The sequence below is a fragment of the Bos javanicus genome, chromosome 6 (genome assembly GCF_032452875.1).
Source record: "Bos javanicus breed banteng chromosome 6, ARS-OSU_banteng_1.0, whole genome shotgun sequence".
Taxonomy (NCBI): Eukaryota; Metazoa; Chordata; class Mammalia; order Artiodactyla; family Bovidae; genus Bos; species Bos javanicus.
In genome coordinates, this window is record NC_083873.1 from 96500318 (window position 1) to 96523078 (window position 22761).

The 22761-nt window shown below is 41.7% G+C and overlaps 1 protein-coding gene across 2 annotated transcripts in view; it reads right to left on the reverse strand.

The window, feature by feature from the left end:
* Nucleotides 1-4929: 4929 nt before the first annotated feature.
* The window catches only part of RASGEF1B (RasGEF domain family member 1B), a 651632-nt gene continuing 633800 nt past the window's right edge, over nt 4930-22761 (reverse strand). For both annotated transcript variants that reach the window (XM_061420595.1, XM_061420596.1), the window contains 10 exons: nt 22418-22630; nt 21840-21914; nt 19907-20002; nt 19693-19795; nt 18174-18253; nt 17932-18027; nt 11240-11335; nt 10758-10881; nt 8879-8951; nt 4930-6342 (listed from right to left, as the gene is read on the reverse strand). In XM_061420595.1, coding sequence (XP_061276579.1) covers nt 6318-6342; nt 8879-8951; nt 10758-10881; nt 11240-11335; nt 17932-18027; nt 18174-18253; nt 19693-19795; nt 19907-20002; nt 21840-21914; nt 22418-22630 — 981 coding nt within the window. In that variant the 3' untranslated portion in view covers nt 4930-6317. The remainder of the gene's footprint in view (nt 6343-8878; nt 8952-10757; nt 10882-11239; nt 11336-17931; nt 18028-18173; nt 18254-19692; nt 19796-19906; nt 20003-21839; nt 21915-22417; nt 22631-22761) is intronic.

The following is a 22761-nucleotide window of genomic DNA, read 5'->3' on the forward strand; positions in this document are numbered from 1 at the left end:
GATATGAAAATTGACAAAATGCAGAAGTGGACTCTGATCATCATGAGTCTGAGTTTTGGTCTTTTAAGCCAAATATTGACTCATTTGTAAATGACTAGGTGTGAACAGACACTTTATCTAAGATTTTATCTGTACAAACCAGCGTAACTGCAACAGCTGCCGTGGCAAAGATATAGTCTACACAACAAAGCATTTTTGTAGTCTTTGGTCTTTGGAAACTATGCTTTCTTCATCTAGCACCTTTGAAATCACAGAACTGGACTTGCACAAGGGGAATTTTTTGGTTTCTGGTCTGGGTAGCAATCACTCTTTACCATAAAGAACCCTATCCCTTTGTGTGGAGTTGAACTGGAGTGGGGAGCTGAGCCTTTATCATTTCTTTGTCTCCAATCAAGTAGCAATTATCCTCTTATCCATTCCCTCTTCAGATACAACAAACAAAAGAGGCAGGCAGAAAGAAGGGGTTGGCAGCACAAATGCAGGATGCTGTATTTACTTGCTAACTGATCTCTCAGTCCAGTAAGCGGAGGAAGTGCTTTCCCAGACCACAAACTCTCAGACCATGAACAGCAGACATCAATTAATCCAGACCCATTACTTCTAGTTGAGGACACTGAAGTCCAAAAGTGGGGGAAACTTCTCCCAAAGTCCAGAAAATCTGGGGAGAGTGAGGTTTAGCCCATAAGCCTCCCATTCTTTGGGCTTCCCAGATGGCGCTAGTAGTAGAGAACCTACCTGCCAATGCAGGAGACATAAGAGATGCGAGTTTGATCACTGGTTTGGGAAGATCCCCTGAAGGAGGGCATGGCAACCCACTCCAGTATTCCAGCCTGGAACATCCCACGGACAGAGGAGCCTAGCGGGCTACAGTCCTTGGGGTCGGTCACAAAGAGACTGGATCAGAATCACTCAAATTTACACTCATTTCCAAAGTCAGACTATTATAGGGGGGCTGCTGCTGCTAAGTCGCTTTAGTCGTGTCCGACTCTGTGTGACCCCATAGACGGAAGCTCCAATTCCCAGACAGGTAACCAGCTCCTGGATTCAACATTTTAGTACTGAGCACAGAGGGAGAAGGCAATGGCACCCCACTCCAGTACTGTTGCCTGGAAAATCTCATGGATGGAGGAGCCTGGTAGGCTGCAGTCCATGGGGTCGCTAAGAGTCAGACACGACTGAGCGACTTCACTTTCACTTTCCACTTTCATGCATTGGAGAAGGTAATGGCAACCCACTCCAGTGTTCTTGCCTGGAGAATCCCACGGACGGAGAAGCCCGGTGGGCTGCAGTCCATGGGGTCGCACAGAGTCGGACACGACTGAAGCGACTTAGCAGCAGCAGCAGCACAGATGAAGACCCCACATGGTTCACCTGCGCGTACGAGGATCCATAACTGCACTGTAAAAAAATGAACAAGGCCACGGTCCTCCCACTACCGTGTCTCAGCCAAGTGGACAAACACTGCTGAACGGACTTTCCCACAGTGACTCATCCAGGAAAAGACGATTCCATGCTTTCATTTTCTCTGCCCAGCGTAGGTGGAAAGAGGGAAAGAAAGCAAACTTGCTTTTAGGGTGGAAAGCCCACTGATTTGGCACTCTTCAAGGAACACAAAATTGTCCTGATTGTTCTGAGAAATATTAGTTCCCTTCTTCTTTACTTCTGGAAATTGTGTTCCATAGACCATTACATAGAAGTCCTAACATGTTGGATTATGTGCAGATTTAAACTTAAGTTTGCTAACAACTAACCATATTTTGGGGCTTCCCAGGTGGCACTAGTGGTAAATAAAGAACCCACATGCCAATGCAGGAGACAAAAGAGATGCAGGCTTGATGATCCCTGGGTCGGGAAGATCCCCTGGAGGAGGGCATGGCAATCCACTCCAGTATTCTTGCCTGGAGAATCACACACAACCATATTCTAAGACTGCTATCTCATGCTATCCAGAATGTGAGTACACACTTTGGGATGTTTCATTTCTCATTAGATCAAATCTTAGCCAAATGAAGGAGGGTTCAGGCTTGTGGAGTGGGGTTTAAACCTGTCGAAGCCTGCTAGCACCAAAGGGAATTGACTACCTGTGAACGTCCTCATTGCATTAAGTAAAGAAAAAAATGCATCCTTTAAGAGAAGTTGATACTTAAGTATAGAATTAAGGCAGATTTTTAATTAGGGTCTATTTTGCATGGATCCGGACTTATTCCATAGTTTCAAGCCTCTAACCTCTAACAAAGGCAACTTTTGGATACCTTAATCTCAAATCCCAACCTCTTCTGTTAGCACAGAGTAGGGTCAAGTGATCTTGATGACATGAAGCAGAGAACTGAATCTATTGCCTAATCTTTCAAACCCAGAAAAAAATTTTTGGCTTGACTTATCCAGGAATTTCCCAATTTTCTATTAAAATTCTGGAAGCCCAGGTCCGACAAAAGTCCTTTTCAAAATGTCTTAAGGGTAAAGTTAATAGAGTCATCATCAGAATCTCTTTGAGTTCAATATGTTTAGTTAGTTTCCAGGTCACTAAGCACATTTTTCTCCAGGAAGCCAATTCAGGAATTCCTTTGAACTCTTAGCTCCCCCCCTGCAAAAAAAAAAAATCAACTTTTCTAGCCCACGTTTCTATCCCCAGCGGTCCACTCTCCATCAGAATAGCAAGACATGCTTGGAATAGAGGCAGGGGCTTTTGTTGAGACAGGCCACAGGGTAAACAGAACGCAGCGAAGTGGAAGGCAGAGCACCTCCATCATTTGTAGCCGATGTAACTGTAGCCCGTACAGTTGAGCAACTCAGCTTCCAAGGCTGAGCCGTGCTTTCTTGGGATTCTACGTGCAGGAGACTAATGGGCAGCAGTACAAAAAGAAGCACAAGTTTGCTAAAGGTGCAAGAGGTATGAGAGGAAACAGCAGGGGTGTCAGAGCTGGGGCCAGTGGAGAGGGAAAGCTGAAAGCCTTCAAAGACAGATGCGCGGCAACCCTTTACCAATGATGTTCTTTGTTAGATGCAAGGCAGGCCAACGCTGGGGAACCTGGGCCTGTGTCCTCAAACACAGGAGGTTTGTCCTCAAACACAAGGGCTACTTCAAATCCTGAAAGGGGGCTCTCTTCCTTCCCCACCCAACTCAGCTTGATGTGAGGCCTCAGCTCAGAGCCCGCAGCTGAGGAATGCAGGGCGTGTCTGAACAGAACACATCAGAATCCACGTCTATGGGATGCTGTTCGCACTTGTGTTTACCCAGACTTCCATCCAGCCACAGCCATGATCAAGGCACCTAAACCCAAACCCAAGGAGGAGGATGGTGAATTACTGCCACAGCTCAGTTCCTTGTTTAAAACTGCTGGCTTATCTGGGCATGAAAACAAAAGGCACGAGAATGGTAACTCTTTCCGTGAAGAGTTATGGTTTAAACACCCTTATAATCTCTAAAAATCCCTAATTTGTTAAGCCTCTTATCACTTTAGGAAAAAAATGTTCACTAGCCCCATTTATGTATCTAATTCCACTCATTAGGGCTGACTCATTGGAAAAGACCCTAATGCTGGGAAAGATTTGAGGGCAGAAGAAGGGAGCGATGACAGAGGAGGATGGGATGGTTGGATGGCATCATTGACTCAGGGGACATGAGTTTCAGCAAACTCTGGGAGATGGTGAAGGACAGGGAAGCCTGGCGTGCTGTCATCCATTGGGTCGCGAAGAGTTAGACACAGCTTAGCGACTGAACAACAACAACGCCTTAAATAGAAAATCTTAGAGCATGTTCGCAAACTCATTGTAATGCTCAGAACAGCCAGTTAAGAGAGTCGAGGTCAGCAGCAAACTTTCTTTCTGTAAAGGGCAGAGAGTAAATATCCGAGGCTTTGTGGGCCATTCTGTCTCTGTTGCAACTATAAGACCCCGGTTTGTAGGCAAAAGCAGCCGCGAGGAACTAAGTAAGCAAGCGAGTGAGTCTGTATTCCAAAGACTTCACTTATGGATGCGGAAACTTGCATTTCATATCATTTTCATGTATCGTGAAACACTTTTTTCCTCAGTTTTTTCCAACAATTGTCACCTTGTGGCTCAAATAAAAGGAGTAGATTTGGCCAGCAGCCCATCATTTGCAGACCCCCCAACGTAAGTGGTTGAAAGATGGCCATGGCTGCTGTCATGGCAACACCTGCAGGATGCAGAGTTCAGGGAAAGGCAGTGGAGGCACTGAGAGGCAGTGCTGTAGGGCACCCTGCTGCTCTTCAGATTCTAGGCCCAGCAACATCAGCATGCCCCGCACCCTACCCAGACCTACAGAATCCACACCTGCAAGTCAACAACATCCCCGTGTTCCTCGAAAGCTTGAAGGTTACACTGAAGTCTGAGAAAGCTGGACAATGTGATTTCCAGCCTGGGCTCTAAAATTAGAAGGTTGAGGTCAAGTCTTTGTGTCTCTCATTAGCTACATGGCCTTGAACGAATCATCATCATTATTGATGCACCTATTTCCACACCTAAAAGCGTGGGGATGATGATCCATGCCAAACATTCAGACGTGTCTGGCAAGTGATGCTTATTAAAAGATGGCTCAGTGGTAAGGAATCTAGCTTCCGTGCAGGAGACCCAGGTTCAGTCCCTGGCTGGGGAAGGTCCCCTGGAGAAGGGAATGGCTACCCACTCCACTATTTCTGCCTGGAGAATCCCACGGGCCGAGGAGCCTGCTGGGCTACAGTCCATGGGGTTCGCAAAAAGTGGGACACAACTGAGCAACCACCACTTTCATGTTTTCAAGAATGGGTTCAAGGAAGTCAGGAGCCACACACATACTTCTAAAGGCCACTTCCCCAAGGACAAGCCACATTTCCAGCCAGTCCCTTGAGTCGAATGACTGAGACTCCAGTCCCCCACCGCCCCCACCTCCCCATCAATTCCATCCAGTAAAGAAACGAAAGGCATCACAACTCCAGGCCGCAGAGTGTCAAATATATTGATGGTTGTAAAGGGACAGCTTAGAGACATTTTCGGTCTGCTGAGATGGCGTGCAGTATACAGACATGCTCTGTTTTTCTGAAACCATGTCATTAAGTTTTCAAATACATCTCTGTTTTGAACATGATGTCTTGTTTTTTTTCATTAGCACAGTTTACTACTCTACAGATTCTCCTAGAGTAAATAAATATAATGACTGTTTGCAGAGCAACTACGGATTTGTTTAGATGTTTAACAAGGTGAACTATTTCACAATTAGATTGACCTCTTGAGTTAACAGCAAGATGTTTTTCATTTGTTCACTGCTCTAGTGGGTAGGGAGCGGGGGGTAACTTTACCAATTTGTTTTCTGTTCACATGTTCAGTTGCCAACAGATTCCAAAAGGTAATGAAAAATAACAGACTGTTAAAAAATTAAATTGTAATTAGACCATGGGGTTTTTTTTCCCCCCAAGGCCCTTACAATCAGATAATTCAAATTTACAAGAGGAAAAAATAATACACATCATGGAAAACTAAGTAACAAAAAAAGACTACTAAAAAATACATCCGTAGAACACAGTGGTCAGTTGTAAACAGCTCAGGAGGGCAAAGAAAACAGACAGTGCTTCTAGAAAGTTACACAGTCCAATGACAAACTCTGCCTTTTTTTTTCTAGTGGCTATTTTCCTACCACAGTGTTGAGCTTCATTATTATATTAAATAACTTATATGGGTAAAAAGGAGTTTGCTAACCAGCAGCCAACTCAAAACCTTATAGGAAAAGGGAAGAGGGGAATTCACAACACAGCCCGAGCTCAGGGAAGCTAAGTCCGAGGCTGGCTTCCAGCCAGCCTGATCCCTCTGGGGCAATGCCACTGAGCTGCAGTTTGGGATCTAAAAGGAAGGCTTGCTTCCCCTCCCTTCTCTCCCTTTTTCTTTTAAGTTAACAAAGAAACATGGGCTTCCTAAGAGCCAGCCCTCAGCTGGGCAAGTCCCATTAGCAGCAAATGTCGAACCAAATTAAAAAACACACAAAAAAAACAAAAACACACACATACACACACACAAAAGAAAGCTCCATCCAGGTGCAGAGCTGTGATTCACATGGAAATTCCAGGAGATGAATCATTGCAGAGCTGGGACCCTTAGAGGATTCTTTCTCAAGTGTCCTCAGTGAACATTTCAGTCTCATAGAATCTGAGGCAATCTGTCAGCTGCAGGGAGCAAGGTCCCCATCTGCTCTTGAGGGAGCGCGCTTGCAGGGACTTCATGATTTTTTTGGTAGCACAAGATTCCCGAACACAAAGGCCAGCCCCTCGATGATCTACGTGATGCAGCGGCGGCGGCGGCGGCAACAGCAGCAGTCAGCAGCCCGTGTGTTAAACTCTGCCCAGGAGGCTGGATCTGAGGAATGAAGAAGACACGATCAGAAGGGAGGCAGCAGATGATCTGAAGGAGGATGAGAATCCTCACGTAACACCAGTTTTGTCTTTCCCATATTTGAAGCTCGATTTTAAATAGTTTACAGTAAGTCAGACGAATATCATGTGATATTACGTGTGTGAGGAACCTAAAAAAATGACGCAAGCGAACTGATGGACAAAACAGAAACGGACTCACAGACATAGAAAACAAAGCAGGATTACCAAAGGGGAAAGCGGGGGGAGGGATAGAAATTTTAGAGTAACATATACACAGTGTCCATGCATGCTAAGTCGCTAATCCTCTGGGATTTGCTATACTCAAGTCTGGGAATTTCTCCACATCTCTAAAGTAATAAAAGTATATAGGGCAAGATAGAAATTCTATATTAATAATTAACTTCTGACTGTTTTCCAGCTTTACTGAGATATGTGTGTGCTAAGTTGCCTCAGTAATGTCTGACTCTGTGACCCTCTGGACTATAGCCCATCAGGCTCCTCTGTCCATGGGGTTTCTCAGGCAAGAATACTGGAGTGGGTTGCCATTTCCTTCTCCAGGGGGTCTTCCTGACCCAGGGATCGAACTCACATCTCCTGCATTGCAGGCAGATTCTTTACCTCTAAGTCACAGGGAAGCCAACAAATACACACTACTATATATAAAATAAACAACAAAGACCTATACTCAATATTTTGTAATAACCTATAAAAAATCTGAAAAATTATGTGTATATATATATGTGTGTGTGTGTGTGTGTGTGTGTACACATATATAAAATTGAATCGCTTTGCTATACATCAGAAACTAATGCAATATTGTAAATCAACTATAATAAAAAATAATTTTAAATAAATTTTTAAAAAAGGACAGAAAAATATTAAGCACTGAAGTCTTTCAGATTTTCTGGGAGAACTGCTAGTTCAGGTAGGTACATCATTTGAGAATCTGTTGTTGCTGTTCAGCTGCTAAGTAGTGTCCAACCCTTTAAGACCCCGTGGCCTGCAGTGTGTTAGGCTCCCCTATCCTTCCCTATCTCCTGGAGTTTGCTCAAACTCATGTCTTTTGAGTGATGCTATCCAACTACCTCATTCTCTGTCATCCCCTTCTCCTCCCTGCCCTCAATCTTTCCCAGCATCAGGGTCTTTTCCAATGAGTCAGCTCTTCGTATCAGGTGGACAAAGTACTGGTGCTTCAGGTTCAGCATCAGTCCTTCCAATGAATATTCAGCACTGGTTTCCTTTAGGATGGACTGGTTGGATCCAGAACCACAATTCAAAAGCATCAATTCTTCAGCACTCAGCCTTCTTAATGGTCCAGCTCTCACATCCATACACGACTACTGGAAAAACCAGAGCTTTGACTATATGGACCTTTGTTGGCAAAGTGATGTCTCTGCTTTTAATGAGCCTTAGTATCCACTTAGCATGTGTGGTTTTGCAAAGAACCATCGCATACTTTTTTTTTATCTTCCTTGGGGGTGCTCTGCCTTGCCCAACACCTGCATTACCCTCAGTGTCATTGCTCAGCAGCACAAGAACATGTCCAGAGCTGTGGCAGACATGAGGGAGGAGCTAGTGCTCACCCTAAGGCTCACAGAGCAGAAGGGTAAAGAAGAAACAGCTCCAGTCCTTTGCCTATTACCACGATTTGTTCTAACGATAATAAAATTCCAATGCCTCCATACCTTATCTCTCCTCTATAAAAGGTTCAAAGAAGGCCTAAATTTTCCTTTGAAACAAAATCACACAAAAGCAAATATATCTTAGATACCCTGGTTCATAAAACCTAGCCCTGATCGAGTTTAACGAAGGCTCCCAAATGACTCTGGAAAGAAGAGAAAATGGGCCTGCCAACCTGGTACCAAAAGGCACACACTCCTAGAGTCTCTCAGTAAAAATACACAAACAGCAATTTTGGTTATAGTAATTCTATATCCTGGGCTACTTTTGCCCATTAAAGCATCTCAAGTGGTTAAAAGACAAACTTATCTATCCTAGTTTTGTTCAAAAATACTAATAAAATAACAAAATGTTTAAATTTGAAAAGACTGTGGATTATGTTTCAAGTCCTAACTCTCTCTCAAACCAAAGAGGGGACCAAGATCTAGGCAATAAGTGACGCTCTCAGATTTACTAAACCAACTGGTCTTTTTTATCTCAGGTCAAATAAAATTTTAGTGTTAGAACAATTCTTATCTTTTAGATGAAGAAAATGTGTCAGAGGCCTTTTTAACACACCATGGGGAAATTTCAGTTCCTCATCCCATAAAATACTGGGAGAGAAAAAGCAGCAGAGAGTCACTGTATATCTGCCAGTATTTAAAAAAAAAAAAAAAAGGCAATAAAACTGAAGGATGGCAATGAAGATTTCAAGCCACAAAGATTTAGTAAACAAGAGATAAGCTACAGAGAGGGCTTGCAACACGCAGGCAGGGACTTCCTACAGCAAGCACATAGCTTTTTTCACTTAAGGCCAACATGTTTAGATTTGTACAGCAATGAGAAGCAATGAGACTCACCTTAAGGACTTCCATCTGTCTTTCTCTATATGATTTTCAGGTCCTTCACTTTCATAGGATGCCAAGTAGAGAGCTACAATCAACCAAAAGGAAGAATGCATGAATGCGGAAGTCTTCTTCTGATACATTACCCACCTCCATTCATCCCCCATTCAACCTCAGCCAAACCCTACAGCTAAGCACACTCTTTAAAACACTGAATTACAATTGGGAAGCTTTAGAAACACAGAACACTACTTTGCCCCTGCTGGACCCTCTCAACAAAACACCAGGGGCCTCTAGACCAAAAAAGCAGTTGGTTAAGTAAGACAATTTATTATTATTATTTGTTAAAGGGATACTTGTGAAAGACATGCAAAGTCTGACATGCCCACAGCATATCTCCCAGGTTCTATTTTTTTAAAAGCTTATTTATATATCTATATATTTTTTAAATTTATTTTTGGCTGGCCTGGGGGGGCTTTTTCCCTAGCTGCAACAAGCGGGGGCAACTCTCTGTTGCAATGAGAGGGCTTTTCACTGTGGTGGCTTCTCTTGTTGCAGAGCACGAGCTCCAGGATGCTCAGGCTTCAGCAGCTGCAGCACGTGGGCTCGGGAGTTGCGGTTCCCGGGCTCTAGAGCACAGGCTCAATAGTTGTGGAGTGTGGGCTTAGCTGCTCCACAGCATGTGGGATCTTCCCAGACCAGGGACTGAACTCTGTATTCCTGCATTGGCAGGCAGATTCTTTACCACTAAGCCGCCAGGGAAGCCCATAACTAATACAATTTTTGAGGCAAAAAAAAAAAAAAAGCTTATAAAGGCAAGCCACAGGACTGGAATATACGCTCACATTTATACTCTTTACAAAAAGGAGGACTGGGATGGGGAGCCTTTTCTGCTGGACTGATTTATTTATTTGGCTGTGCCGGGTCTTAGCTGTGGCACATGGGCTCTTCAATCTTCACTGTGGCACATGCGATCCAGTTCCCTGATCTGGGATCACACCCAGGCCCTCTGTACTGGGAGTGCAGAGTCTTAGCCACTGGACCACCAGGGCTTTTAAAAAGACTCCCGGGCCCCTGTTAGCTTTTAAAAAGACCTTTTAGCAGGTAAAAAGTTAGGGTTTTTAGGTCAATTTTTCACTCTTCTAATGTTTTCACTTTAATTTTAAGTCAAAAAGATTTCCAAAGCTTTAAAAGCTTGGTATTAATCTTGCCTTCAGAGGTTAGTAACAATCAAGCCCTCTCTGGAATAGATCTTATTAATTCAAAATGTTCTTTAGTCATTATCATAAACACTATCAATCTACCATGAGAAATAGTTAATAGTGCAATTGATTTATATAATATTAGGCTATAATAGAGTAATATAATCAATCCCCAAGTCTTTACAAACTTTAAATATCCAGTCAGTTTTTCTGGTACACAATCACTGTTTCTGTCTCAAAGTCCCTAATGTTTTAACAGGTTAAGACTTTCCATGGTTTATTTTTTACAAATAGCAGCGGGTAGCAACTGCTTTGTTTTTAAAGTTTATCTTGAATATCAACATGTCATGAAACACCTTTTTTCTCCATTAAAGCAAGCCTGAACAAGGGGAAAAAAATCCCTCAGTAACTTTCCATTTGTGCCCCAAAGCTCTGCAGATCTAATATTATAAAAATTTTGTTTAAACACAGAAATGTACTATTTGTGGCTGAAGAGTGACTGAGTGCCTGACTCAAATATTTTAGGGATAAATCACACAGTTTTTTGTGCAACAGAAAACTCAAGATGGAACAGGTCAGAACACAGGCTTCATACTACATAAGGAACCAGACACCAAGCATTTAATACACTGATTTCCTGATTGTAGGTTCTACAGATCCTGGTAGCAGTCACAGCTTAATAGGCTACCCACCATCTTCACTGAAGACTGGTACTGTGAGCAGATGCTGTAAGATCTTCCGGTCCCTCTCAAATGGGCACTCCACTTGTTTCCACGTCATGAATTCACTCACTTGTTTGGCCAGTTCCCAAAATTTCTACAAAAGAATCAAATGAAAGTTGAATTGAAAGGCAGTTGTCAAAAATCATGAGCTTGGATGATTTAATGTTCTCTTCTGGCTTCTAATCTTCTTAACTACATCATTTTCTTAATTTAAGAAAAATCAGCTATTGGTATTTTTAGGTAGTGGTGAAAAGTTACTCAAATATCTCTGGATAAGAATAATAATGGTGTAGCTAATTTATTCTACTCAGCACTGTTATCTTCTCACAGATTAGCAAGGAAAGAGAAAACTTGGTTTGAGAACTTCAGAATCAAGCTCAGATGGCCTGGACTCTCTGCGCTTGGTGGAGAGGCTGGTCCTCTGCGCTCAGATTTTTGCAACCTACCCTTACCTCAAAGTTGACATGGCCGTTGGGAAGGCGGTTGGCACAGCCCTCATTGAGGAAATAAATATCTTTGATTAACAGACTGAAGAATGGTATCACAATCTAGAGAAAACAAAAAGATTCTGGTTTGTTTTGGGCAAATAAACATTTAGTCTCTCATCAAACAATACAAGACATCAATGAAGGGATTACATAGTTGCTGTTCAGTTGCTCAGTCATGTCCAACTCTTTGCAGCCCCATGGACTGCAGCACGCCAGGCTCCCCATCCCTCACCATTTCCCATAGTAGGCTGCCATGGATTAGGATGGGTGCAGTGTTTTGCTGACCTCCCATGACAGCCATTTCCTTCTTTACATAATTTTTCTGAACATGCGAATGCTGTTAATAACCAAAACGAAGCAAAGATGAGTGGCAATGGGAGATGGATGGATTCAGGTTGTTTTCCTTATTTTTCTCAACATAATAGCACAGAGTAAAATCTGAAAGTTCTCGTTATAATCAAAGGGACAAGATCTAAAGGACTCTTACTTTTCATTCAGTTAGAACCAAATAATAGAATACCTGCCACCGCAGGTACAAAGATTTTTTTTTTTAATGTTTATTTATTTGGCTGTGCTGGGTCTTAGCTGCAGCATTCAGAATCTTTGAGTTGCAGCCTATGGGGTCTAGTTCCCTGACCAGGGCTTGAACCTGGGCCCCTTACATTGGAAGCACAGAGTGTCAGCCACTGGACCACCAGGCAAGTCCCACAGGTACTAAGATTTTAAAATATGTGACCCATCTGTCTGTGAGGGTCTGTACTTTTTCTATCATTTACACATCTACATTTTAGATGATGTTTCTTTTTAGAGGAACATTTTCTTTTCCCTTGAAGAACTGTATATATGCTCAGTTATTCAGTCGTGTCTGACTCTTTGCAGTCTCATGGACTGTAACCTGCCAGGCTCCTCTGTCCATGGAATTTTCCAGGCAAGAATACTGGAGTGGGTTGCCATTTCCTCCTTCAGGGGATCTTCCCGAAGCAGGGATTGAACCTGCATCTCCTGAGTCACCTGCGTTGACAGGTGACTCTTTAACACTGAGCCACCTGGGAAGCCCCTTCTCTTGTACCCACCGCTTAAGATAACATGAGAACTGGGAGTTTTCAGTAATAGTTGCTACAAACTTCCTATTGAGCAAATCTGGCCTTGTATGTCAGAACAAGTAAATACCTGCTGTCTTGGGAAAGCACCAAAGCAGTATAATACCTTGCACAACAGTTGTGAGGGGAGGCCCAGGTGAGGGGGGATATGCATGTGCAAGTTAATAGTTGTTTAAAAAACAACGAGCCTTCTTTAGTAAGCCTTTCCTGCCTTACATCTTTGGTGTGCTAGAGTGGTATTTAACGAATTAACCTAAAATCATAATCTCTGAGACAGTATCCTAATTCCTGCTAAATCCAGAAGGAACAAAGAATAAGACTCTCTGTTCTTCCCCTTTGTAACTTCTACTTTCTCTCAAATGCTAACATGCTTTTGAAGATTCTAAATTTGCGACAGTGCAAACGATGCTGCAAACACCCGTGGGTGGGCCTATGCTGTTTACCCAAGAGCAGGTTTTTGAAGTTTTCCCAAGCTTATGACTCATGTGGTACATCTATCCTAGATGAAGGGGAGGTCTGGAAAACATATGTTTTGGCTTATACACAAAAATATTAGCATACATTTTCACTTCTAGAGAGAAATTCAGATTTTCCCCTAAAGTCATTTAAAAAAGATAGGCTTTGATTATTTTTTTGTTTTGCTGATTTTTTGACAGCACTTTTGAATGTACTTAAAAATTTTTTTTTTAATTTACTTCTTTATTTTACTCTTTTTGCTGCACTCGGTCTTTGTGGCTGCATGGGTTTTCTCTAGATGCAGTGAGTAGGGGCTACTCTCTAGCTGTGCTGTGCGGGCTTCTCATGGTAGTGGCTTCTCTTGTTGCGGATCATGGACTTTAGGTGAGCAGGCTTCAGCAGTTGTAGCTCATGGGCTCAGCTGGACCTGAGGCATGTGGGATCATTCTGAGCCAGGGATCAAACCGGCATCCCTTGCATTGCAAGGCGGATTCTTAACCACTAGACCAGCAGGGAAGCCCTGAATTATTTGCTATTGTCTGGAAGTCTCTAAACTGAATTCGTAAAGGTCCCTTCATAACCTTCTCATAATTTTACTGGCTATTTTTTCTATTATTTTAGAACTAAACAGCCATCACCACAAAGATAAAAGCACATCTGCACCTCACTTCTTTGCAAGACCACCTGTGCCTGCAAGGTGTTGGGCTTTGCCTCTGCCAGATTCAAATGCCTGAACTGAGAGGCAGCCTCTCAGTTTCAAATCTGGCTCCACACTCAACTGGCCATATAAACCATGAGTCTGCCAACTGTGGCCCACAGGCCAGCCCATCTCATCACCTGTTTTGGAATGGCCTAGAGGTCACGCAGTTTACATTTTTAAATGGCTGGGGAAAGAGCAAAAGAATAATATTTCATGAGCATGAAGTTAAAATTCCAGTGTCCAGACAGCTTTCGTGTGAAACAGTCACATTCATCCACTCACCTGCACATCACCTACATCAGCTTTTGTGCCACTCTGTCTGAGCTCAGTAGTTGCAACAGAAACTGTGCAATTTACAAAGCCTAAAATATTTATGATCTGGTCGCTAAGAGAAAAAGTTTGCCAACCCCAGGTATAAGGCTAACATACTAAGAAAGCCTAGCTTCTTCACTTTAAAATGGAAACAGTGCCTCACTGAGTTGTGGCAAGGATTAAATTAAATAATACAAAACTGACCTCAATTAAGCATCCCCCCCCAAACCCACGGGCCCCATACAAGGGGACAAATACTGCTGATGGATCATCATCAGGAAAATGAGGACTGAATTATAATTAAGGTGGACCCACATATGGTACTGATCACTCACTGTCTTACAAGGATATTTAAACTCTTCAGAAGTTCTTGTCACATGCCTCTAGCTAGGTGGCAGAGGCTATAACATATGTGAGTTTTGCATTCATGGTGTGTGCCATACAATCCAGTCTTTTTTAAAAAATAAAATTTACTTGAACCAGAAAAAAAAAGAAGAACAATTCACTTATTTCCCCCATTCCCTACCTCATGTCTCTGACAACCATCAATCTGTTCTCTCTATCAATAAGCTTGTCTTAAAATGAAAAAAAAATTATATATATATATACACACATATATATACATTTAGATCTCACATATAAGAGAGATCATACAGTACTTGTCTTTCTCAATCTGATTTATTTCACTTTATGTCTTCCAGTTTTACCCATGTTACCACAAATGGTAAAACCTCATTCATTTTAATAGCTGAATAATATTCCATTATGTATATAATGAATAGATTGCAATACATATATATTTGTATGTATATATTTTATATATATGTATGTGTGTGTATATATGTATGTATACATAAATTACAATTTCTTCATCCATCAGTGGACAAGACTGTTTTCATATCTTGGCTTTGTAAAAAATGCTGCAATGAACATGAGGTACATATATCTTTCTGAATTAAATGGTGTTTTTGATATGCTTGGATTCCCAAAAGTGGAATTGCTGGACTGATCCACCATTGATTGTCAGAACTACTTTTCCAAGATGCAGCAAGAAAAATAATCTCCCTTATTATTCCTGCTCTGTTCCTGATGCCCATATGCTAGACAGAGCGGACTCACAAGCTCCTTCACCTTCTCATTTCCTCATGAATGGTTCCCTTCAGATCAGCAGCCCCTACCAAATCCACCACAGTAAAAATCAGGAGACTACAAGGACTCTGGATTTCCAGAGCTAAGGTGGACATATAGGCTACTAACAGGAACAAAAGTTTGGTTTCTGAGAAGTCTTTCAATGAAGGCTTTCGTGGGAAAACTTCTCAAGTAGTAATGTTTCCTAATTCCCTTTCACAATATTCTAAATTCACAAACTTGGCAGCTACACCTTAAAGGAGTTATCAGTTCCACACCTAGACATGAATGGTGATGAGGAGGAATAAGTTCCCACAATCAGAAATGGGATGGTAAAAGTATTTAAAACCATACACTCACATGAGGAGTGGTGAAAAACCAGGAGACACAAGGACTCAGAGGAAAACCAGCTATTTAAGGATCATTTAACGGCCCCTATGTGACAGACAGATTTAATCTGTTCTATGATGTGGTTCCTAGAGAGAAACCACATCGGCCACATAAACATAATTCAAAGAATATCAAAGATTGTATTACTCTCATCATGTTTCCAGGAAGACTTTAAAATAGGCAATAACTCAGAGGTAAAGAGTTTACCCTCACTTCAAAAAAAGAAAAAAATATTCCAATTCTCTTGAATCAAAGATGGCTCTTATCCCCCCAAATGCTTTCATTCATAGACTTGGAGGACAACTGTGAACTAGAAATGTCATATTTTTAAAAAATTGGTGGTGATACCATTTGTTTTATGAACTGCAGAATACAATCCATATGCTCAGACAGAACTGGTTTAAGAAAAAAATGAAATTAAAGTCGACAATTTATTCAATGACAGAAAGGGTAAATACTGTTTTTCTGGAAAAAGCTATCAGAGCCCCACAAGTACAACATTCACTGAGATCTTGGTTGGGGGGGTTGGCCAGTGCTGCAGCTTCAGACTTAGTGGTAAAGAATATACCCTCCAATGCAGGAGACACAGGAGACTCGGGTTCAATCCCTGGGTTGGGAAGAACCCCTGGAGGAGGAACTGACAACCCACTCCAGTATTCCTGCCTGAAAAATCCCATGGACAGCGGAGCCTGGTGGGCTATATAGTCCACGGGGTCGCAGTGAGTCGGACACGACCGAGTGACCGAGTAGGCATGCATACGTGCACGCAGTTCCTGATTGACAGAGATGACTCTACAGCTGCTTCCTCCCTTGGACAGAGACCCCTGTAACTCACAAAGGTTCTGCAGAGAAAGCCTTGCACATTCTGGGTGCTGGTATCCTCCCACAAGTCTGCTCATTTTCTGAAGCATAAAAAGCTTCTGATTAGATTTTTTTCAATCTAGTCATGGAAGTACTGAGATGTGGAAAAGTAGTACTGACCCAGAGGGATGGTGTGGGGAGGGAGGAGGGAGGAGGGTTCAGGATGGGGAGCACGTGTATACCTGTGGCGGATTCATTTTGATATTTGGCAAAACTAATACAATTATGTAAAGTTTAAAAATAAAATAAAATTAAAAACAAACAAACAAACAAAAAAAAGCTCATATAGGGACTTCTCTGATGGTCCAGTGGTTGAGACTCCAGGCTCCCAATGCAGGGGACCTGGGTTTGATTCTTGGTCAGGGAACTAGATACCACATGCCATAACTGACATCCGGAGCAGCCAAATAAATAAAACATTAAAATAATAAAAATAAAAGCTTATATACTCCCTTGGGCTAAATTGAGATAGTCATCTCTGCTTCATCCCCACTCCGACCTTGCTTCTTTATTTAAAAAATTAATGTATTTACAATAGCTCTCAAACATGATCAGAACCAATATTTTCGATTTTGATGAGAAGCAGTTTAGCATGCTTAAAAGATGGGGTTTCTTTTTGCATTTGTTTTCATTTTAGATCACGGAGGCTGAAGCTTTTGAGGGTGAGTGACCAAGAGGGCCTAAAATCTTGTATCCTCATTTTCTTTGATTTGTTGGAGCATATAGTTCAAGTTAAAAGATGGGGTAGAACCTAAGCAGAAAAATGTTTTCACCAAGCAACCTTCATCAGCCCATTTACTGTAACCAAGTATTTACTTCTCAAATAACATGATTTCCTAATGTCAAAATGACTTCTGCTTCCCATGTATGAAATGTGGGTAAAGGCCCTTCCAAGTCAGGAGCACGGCTGATCCAGGACGGTGTGAAATGTTTAAGGATAGGGCAGGTAGCGTGCAGACCATTCATTTCTCAGACCTCATCCTGGCACTTTTCCTGCCACCCACATACCCAATTAGTAACAGCAGGCCTAATGCTACAGCAACTAACCTACTTTCTGAAAATAAATGACTTAACCATGGGAGGTAAGCTAATTCTTTAGAAGATTACATTATGTCAGCTACCTTGTACAGAGCTTAAATGTCTGTATTCCATTAAATCAAATTACTCTCTAATGCCATTAGTCATCTTAACGTAGGACTTAATTTATTGCTTGAAACACAACCATGACACATTACAAAATAATCACTTAAATAATGCAATAATAACGTTTGCAAAGCTCGCTACCAAGTTACCTTCCCCTTTCCTCCTCCTTCTTTAGCATCTCCCCTCCCTATGTGGCAAGTGAGAAACATGTCTACAGCATATGAACTTTCTTTCTTAGATCTAAACAGGTAAAAGCAGCTGAGTACAGTGCATTTCAGGGCTTCTCCGGAAGCTCAATGGTAAAGAATCTGCCTATAAGGCAGGAGCTGCAAGAGACACGGCTTCAGTCTCTGGGTGGAAAAGATCCCCTGGCAGAGGGGATGGCAACCCACTCCAATATTCTTGCCTGGAGAATCCCCATGGACAGAGGAGTGTGGTGGACTACAGTCCATAAGTTCACAAAGAGTCAGACACAACTGAAACGACTTAGCACGCACACACACACACTGCATTTCAGTGCAACACGTGGCAACTGTACCACGAATAAGACTTGTTTAAACACATACCTTCTCTCTGCTGCTATGAGCAGTTAAAGACCTTTGTGCTGCCCCACGAAGAGCTGTTCGATAATTATAGAAATTGCTCGAAGGGTCCATTTGATGCTGTAGACAAAAGAGAGGAGAATATGAACTACACACTTCTCACCTGCAGAAAGTTTATGAGATCATACTTTAAATGCTGGATTCAAAAAGTCCAAATAATTCCGGGCCAAAATGTTACTTAACAGCAAGAGATCCGCTTCACATACCTCAAGAACATCGAACTTGGCAGTCTTCACTTTGGCCCAAGTTTTTTTCAGTCGAGAGACAGGGCTCATGTTCATGCCAGCTTCCGATTACAATGGAAGGCGAGAAAAAGAAAGTGGAAACGGAGAAATCAGAGAAGTCATTGTAAGGTACATTCTGAAAAAGTGTTCATTACTAAGTAAAAGGAAGTTAGCTTTATTTGAAGAAAAAAAAAAAAAAAAACTTGCCAAACGACTTTCCAAAGTAGCTGTCCCATTTCACAACCCCACCCAGGTCTGAGAATTCTACTTGGTCCATAATCCTCACAATATTTGGTTCAACCAGTCTTGTTAATTTCAGTTACTCCAGTGTGTGAAATGTATTTCACTGTGATTCTAATTTTAATTTGTATTTTTCTGATGACTAATGACGTAGAGCTTCTTTTCATATACTGTCTGGCCATCAGCGTATCTTCTTTTATGAACTGCTCATGTATTTTGCCCTTGTTTTCACTGGGTTATTTGTCTACATCATGTTGCTCTGTAGGGTCATTTACAGAGTTTGAATACAAGTGTTCAGCTAGATGTATTACAAATACTTTCTCCTGTGACATAAATTGCCCTGACATTTTCTTAATAGTACAAGAGGGAAATTAGGTAATCTTCTGTTACCTAGACTGTGGGCCGTTGAAGTCCCTGATTTAGATGACTTTTCTGTTCACTATTTTTGTGCAGTAAGCCAGACAATAAGCTGAAGATTCACCAGTTATTTTTATGGGGGAGACGAGGGGGAAAAAAGATTTTTTAAGGGAAAAAGGGATTCATGAGGGGGGTTATTAAAATTAAAATTATTAAATTAAATTCAGTAGATTCTCTGGCTTCAAACTGACCCTGATTCTAAACAGCCAGGTAAATATTCATATATATACTGAGTACTTATAATGTGTAAGATAGCCATATCGTTTATCATATAAATCAGGATATTTTTAAATGAAACAGTCATTATCAATAATCATAGCAAGAAAACAGGTATAAACTGGAAAAAAAAAGAAGATACAGTGTTACCCCCATGCCCTATGTTTATTGAATGAATAGTCGCTGGCATTAAAAATCCTTGTGAGGCTAATGAGGTCAGCAGATGACAAGTACTAGGAACACGGGTAGTTAGAAAATGTTCCAGTTTCTCAGGCCAACCTCTTGTCTTACCAGTGGAATCATTTGATTTACTCTCAGATCATGTTTCTATAATGCTTGATACACAAGCTTCTCAAACACTTTCTAAAATCCTTAATTTAGGCAAATATCTTTTAAATATTCAGATGAAGATTAACTAAACGTATTCCATGAATTCTTATATACTTATAAAAGATTAAACGTATTTGTATCAGTTTGTATATTTAAAGCTTTCTGATCATTCTGAAACAAGTCTGGATTAATAAGTACAGTTTTCATGAACAAAACTGTACTATTTGCTAATTCTTAGTGGGTCCATTTCACAGAACCTATACAAACAAAGGAAACATATCTCTCAGAAAACACTCACAGATTATTGCCATCAAGGAATTGAAGTTGCCAATGTTAAAACACTCCCGAGCCACGTCAATGAAATACTCAATCATCCTTGCTCGATGCTTCTTCTTTACAGGCTGTACAGAATGAGAAGAAAGAGAGCAGTTGTCCAACATGTAGGCCCAACAAATATAAAGGAAGTATGAAAAAGTAAGATAGAGGGCTGGGAGAAAAATTCATTTTCTCACCATGCAGATTTCTGTAGCAACCAAGTAGCTGAGGCGATTAAACCATTCCACGTAGGCTTCTAAGTTCCGTGTTTTCTTCCGTTCACTGTAGCAACTCTATTGAGAAAGTAAAATGAGCAGATGAGTTGGAGGATAAAAGGGTGTATGAGGCTCTTGTTTTTGTCAGATATAGGCCTTTATTCTCAGTTTATGAATTAGGAAGACTTTTGAGGATGGCGGGGCAGTAGGGAGGGGAAAAAGAGAACAAACCCCTAATAGTCTTGACTCTCCCGCGTGTGTGTCTGCTATGTCACTTCAGTCCTGTCCGACTCTTTGTGACACTCATGGATTGTACTGTCCATGGAATTTCCCAGGCAGGAATACTGGAGGGGGTTTCCAGGCCCTTCTCCAGGGGATCTTCCTGGTCCAGGGATCGAACATGCATGTCTAAGATCTCCTGCATTGGCAGGCAGGTTCTTTACCGCTAGTGCCACCGGGGAAGCCCATAACTCTCAATACAGAAGTATCAGTCTCTTAGTATAGTCCTGTGAAAACCTGAAGATCTAGAAACCTATTCTGCTGCATTCATGGCAGTGCCTTCTCTCCCAGGAAACTAAATTACTCTGGGTGAGAACAGTCCTCAGAAGTACCATTCCCAAATATATATATATACATATGTATTGGCTGCATTCTAAAACAATCTTGACCAATTAATAGGGGTGTGACTACCTACTGCTATTCACATAGCATGGAGGAGCTGAGAGTATAGAGGTCTAGAAAATTTTCTCTTAAGATTAAATCTAGGAGATAATTTTGGAACACTGTGTAGCAAGAAACTAGTATATTCCAAGGTAGGTAAAGCGGAAGTTTACACTATCCCGGTTTTTGGAGAGTGGGTGACATATTGTTCAAAAGCAAAAAGAAGTTAAGCTCATCTCAGAGTTCAAGGCCAAGCTTAAACAGGTTAATTACACCCCTCTTTCCTTCCTTCCAAATGAAGCAAACAAAAAAGTCCACTAGCCTCTATTGCAAAACCTGATCTTCACTTCCTGTACTGAGCGAAACTATTCTAAGGCCGGAAAACAGCTGCTGCCCCTACTCTGAAAGAGGAGCTTTCATTAGTGGGTGATACAGTCTTTGCCTAATACTCCTGGAGGTAACGCGAGGAAAAGTTTCTTATGTGTGTGTACACCAGCCTTACAGCCATGTCTACCATCAATTGCTGACCATATGGGCTGCACTCAGGCAACAAACGTGCCATGAGGGATGCACCTTAAAACAAGAGGCAGAGCAGTAAAGACCTGTCCTTAGCACACTGGACATGCATCCTGTCTTTACCGCCCCTGCTACTGTTGAATCATGAACAGAGCATCCTCTTGTATTTTCTTTCTGACTTAATCTGCTAAAACCATTATCCTTTCTCTCCTACCTTCATCACTACAAATGCCTGCATCTACTTGCTTATTAAATTTCCCAATAAGGAGAGAGAGAGAGAGGACAAAAGTTGGTGATAGGGTAAGAATACTCTTATGGCACTTGGAGACCACACTCAAGAATAAAAATGCAATGAATCAGACATGGCTGAAAAAAAAAAAAATCTTTCTGAGGGAGTTTCCTGGTGATCTAGTAGTTAAGATTAAGACTCCGTGCTTCCACTGGAGGGAGCACGGGTTCGATCCCTGGTTGAGGAACTAAGATCCCACACGGTGTGTAGGATGATCAAAAAAAAAAGCCTCATGCACAAAGTGCAGGCATACCTCAGAGATATTGTGGGTTTGGCTCCAGACTACCACAATAAAACAAATATCGCAATACCATGAATTTTAAAAAAACAACTTCCTGATCTTTAAAACCTAAAACAAAATTGTTCCAATTTCTGTCTCTCATACCCACTATCATGGACTAAAGAATTCCATTTCCAACTTCAGGGCTAACCTCTGGGTAGACCCATTACCTTGTCATTGTCCAAAGGGTCCTTCTGCACAAAGGCTTGTACAAATTCTTCTGGGCCAATGTAATTGAGCCTCTCCTGAAACACAAACCCAACACTATTGAAGAAACACAAGCTTCAGCGGTACTGAAGAAAAGGAGAAGGAATGGTATTTCCATTCTGTCTATTAATTTCTGCCACTATCCTCATTTTTAACAGGCAACTTGTAAAATGAGCCTTTAACCTTCAAAACCGTCATCATCTTTAAGATCTGAGCAGAGACAGTTTTCTGCTTGGGTCAATGTATATATTAGAAAGTAAAAGGCTGAGCAAGCAATGGAAAAATTCATTAGAGGGGTAACATGAGGAAGGTCAATAACCTCTTCGCTCTTGCTTAGTATTTATTTTAAAGTGAATTCTCAAAATATCAGAAACAGTCATACGCAAATATCTAAACAAAACATGCTGCCGCTATTTCATAGATTAGCTCCCATTTGGATTATTTTCACCTCTCCCTTGACATTACTGCCAATGAACATGCTATCTGGTTACCATGGCAAACCAAGACTGGGTTATAAAGACAAGGATGACAACGGCCTCACCAGCTCTATGTGAGTCAGCTGCTGGGCCAACGTGTAAGGGTCACTGCAGACAGTGATGATGTCCCTTTGGATGGACTGTGGTTTGGTCTTGAGAACTGTGAGTCGATCTGTCGACGTGGAACTGATTTTGGCCAGAACTTCCTCATACTGGCTGAGTGCGGCCAGCTTGCGGATCAGACACTGGATCATCTGCTGGACATTCTTCCGATATGTCTGCCAGGAAACAAGCAAAGGATGACCTCCTCACTCTGCCTGTGCATCCATGCCACAAACTCAAGAGATCTGCACTTGATGCTCTTACTTTGATGCTGGATAGCCACCTTGGTGGAGGGCAGTTAGAGGCA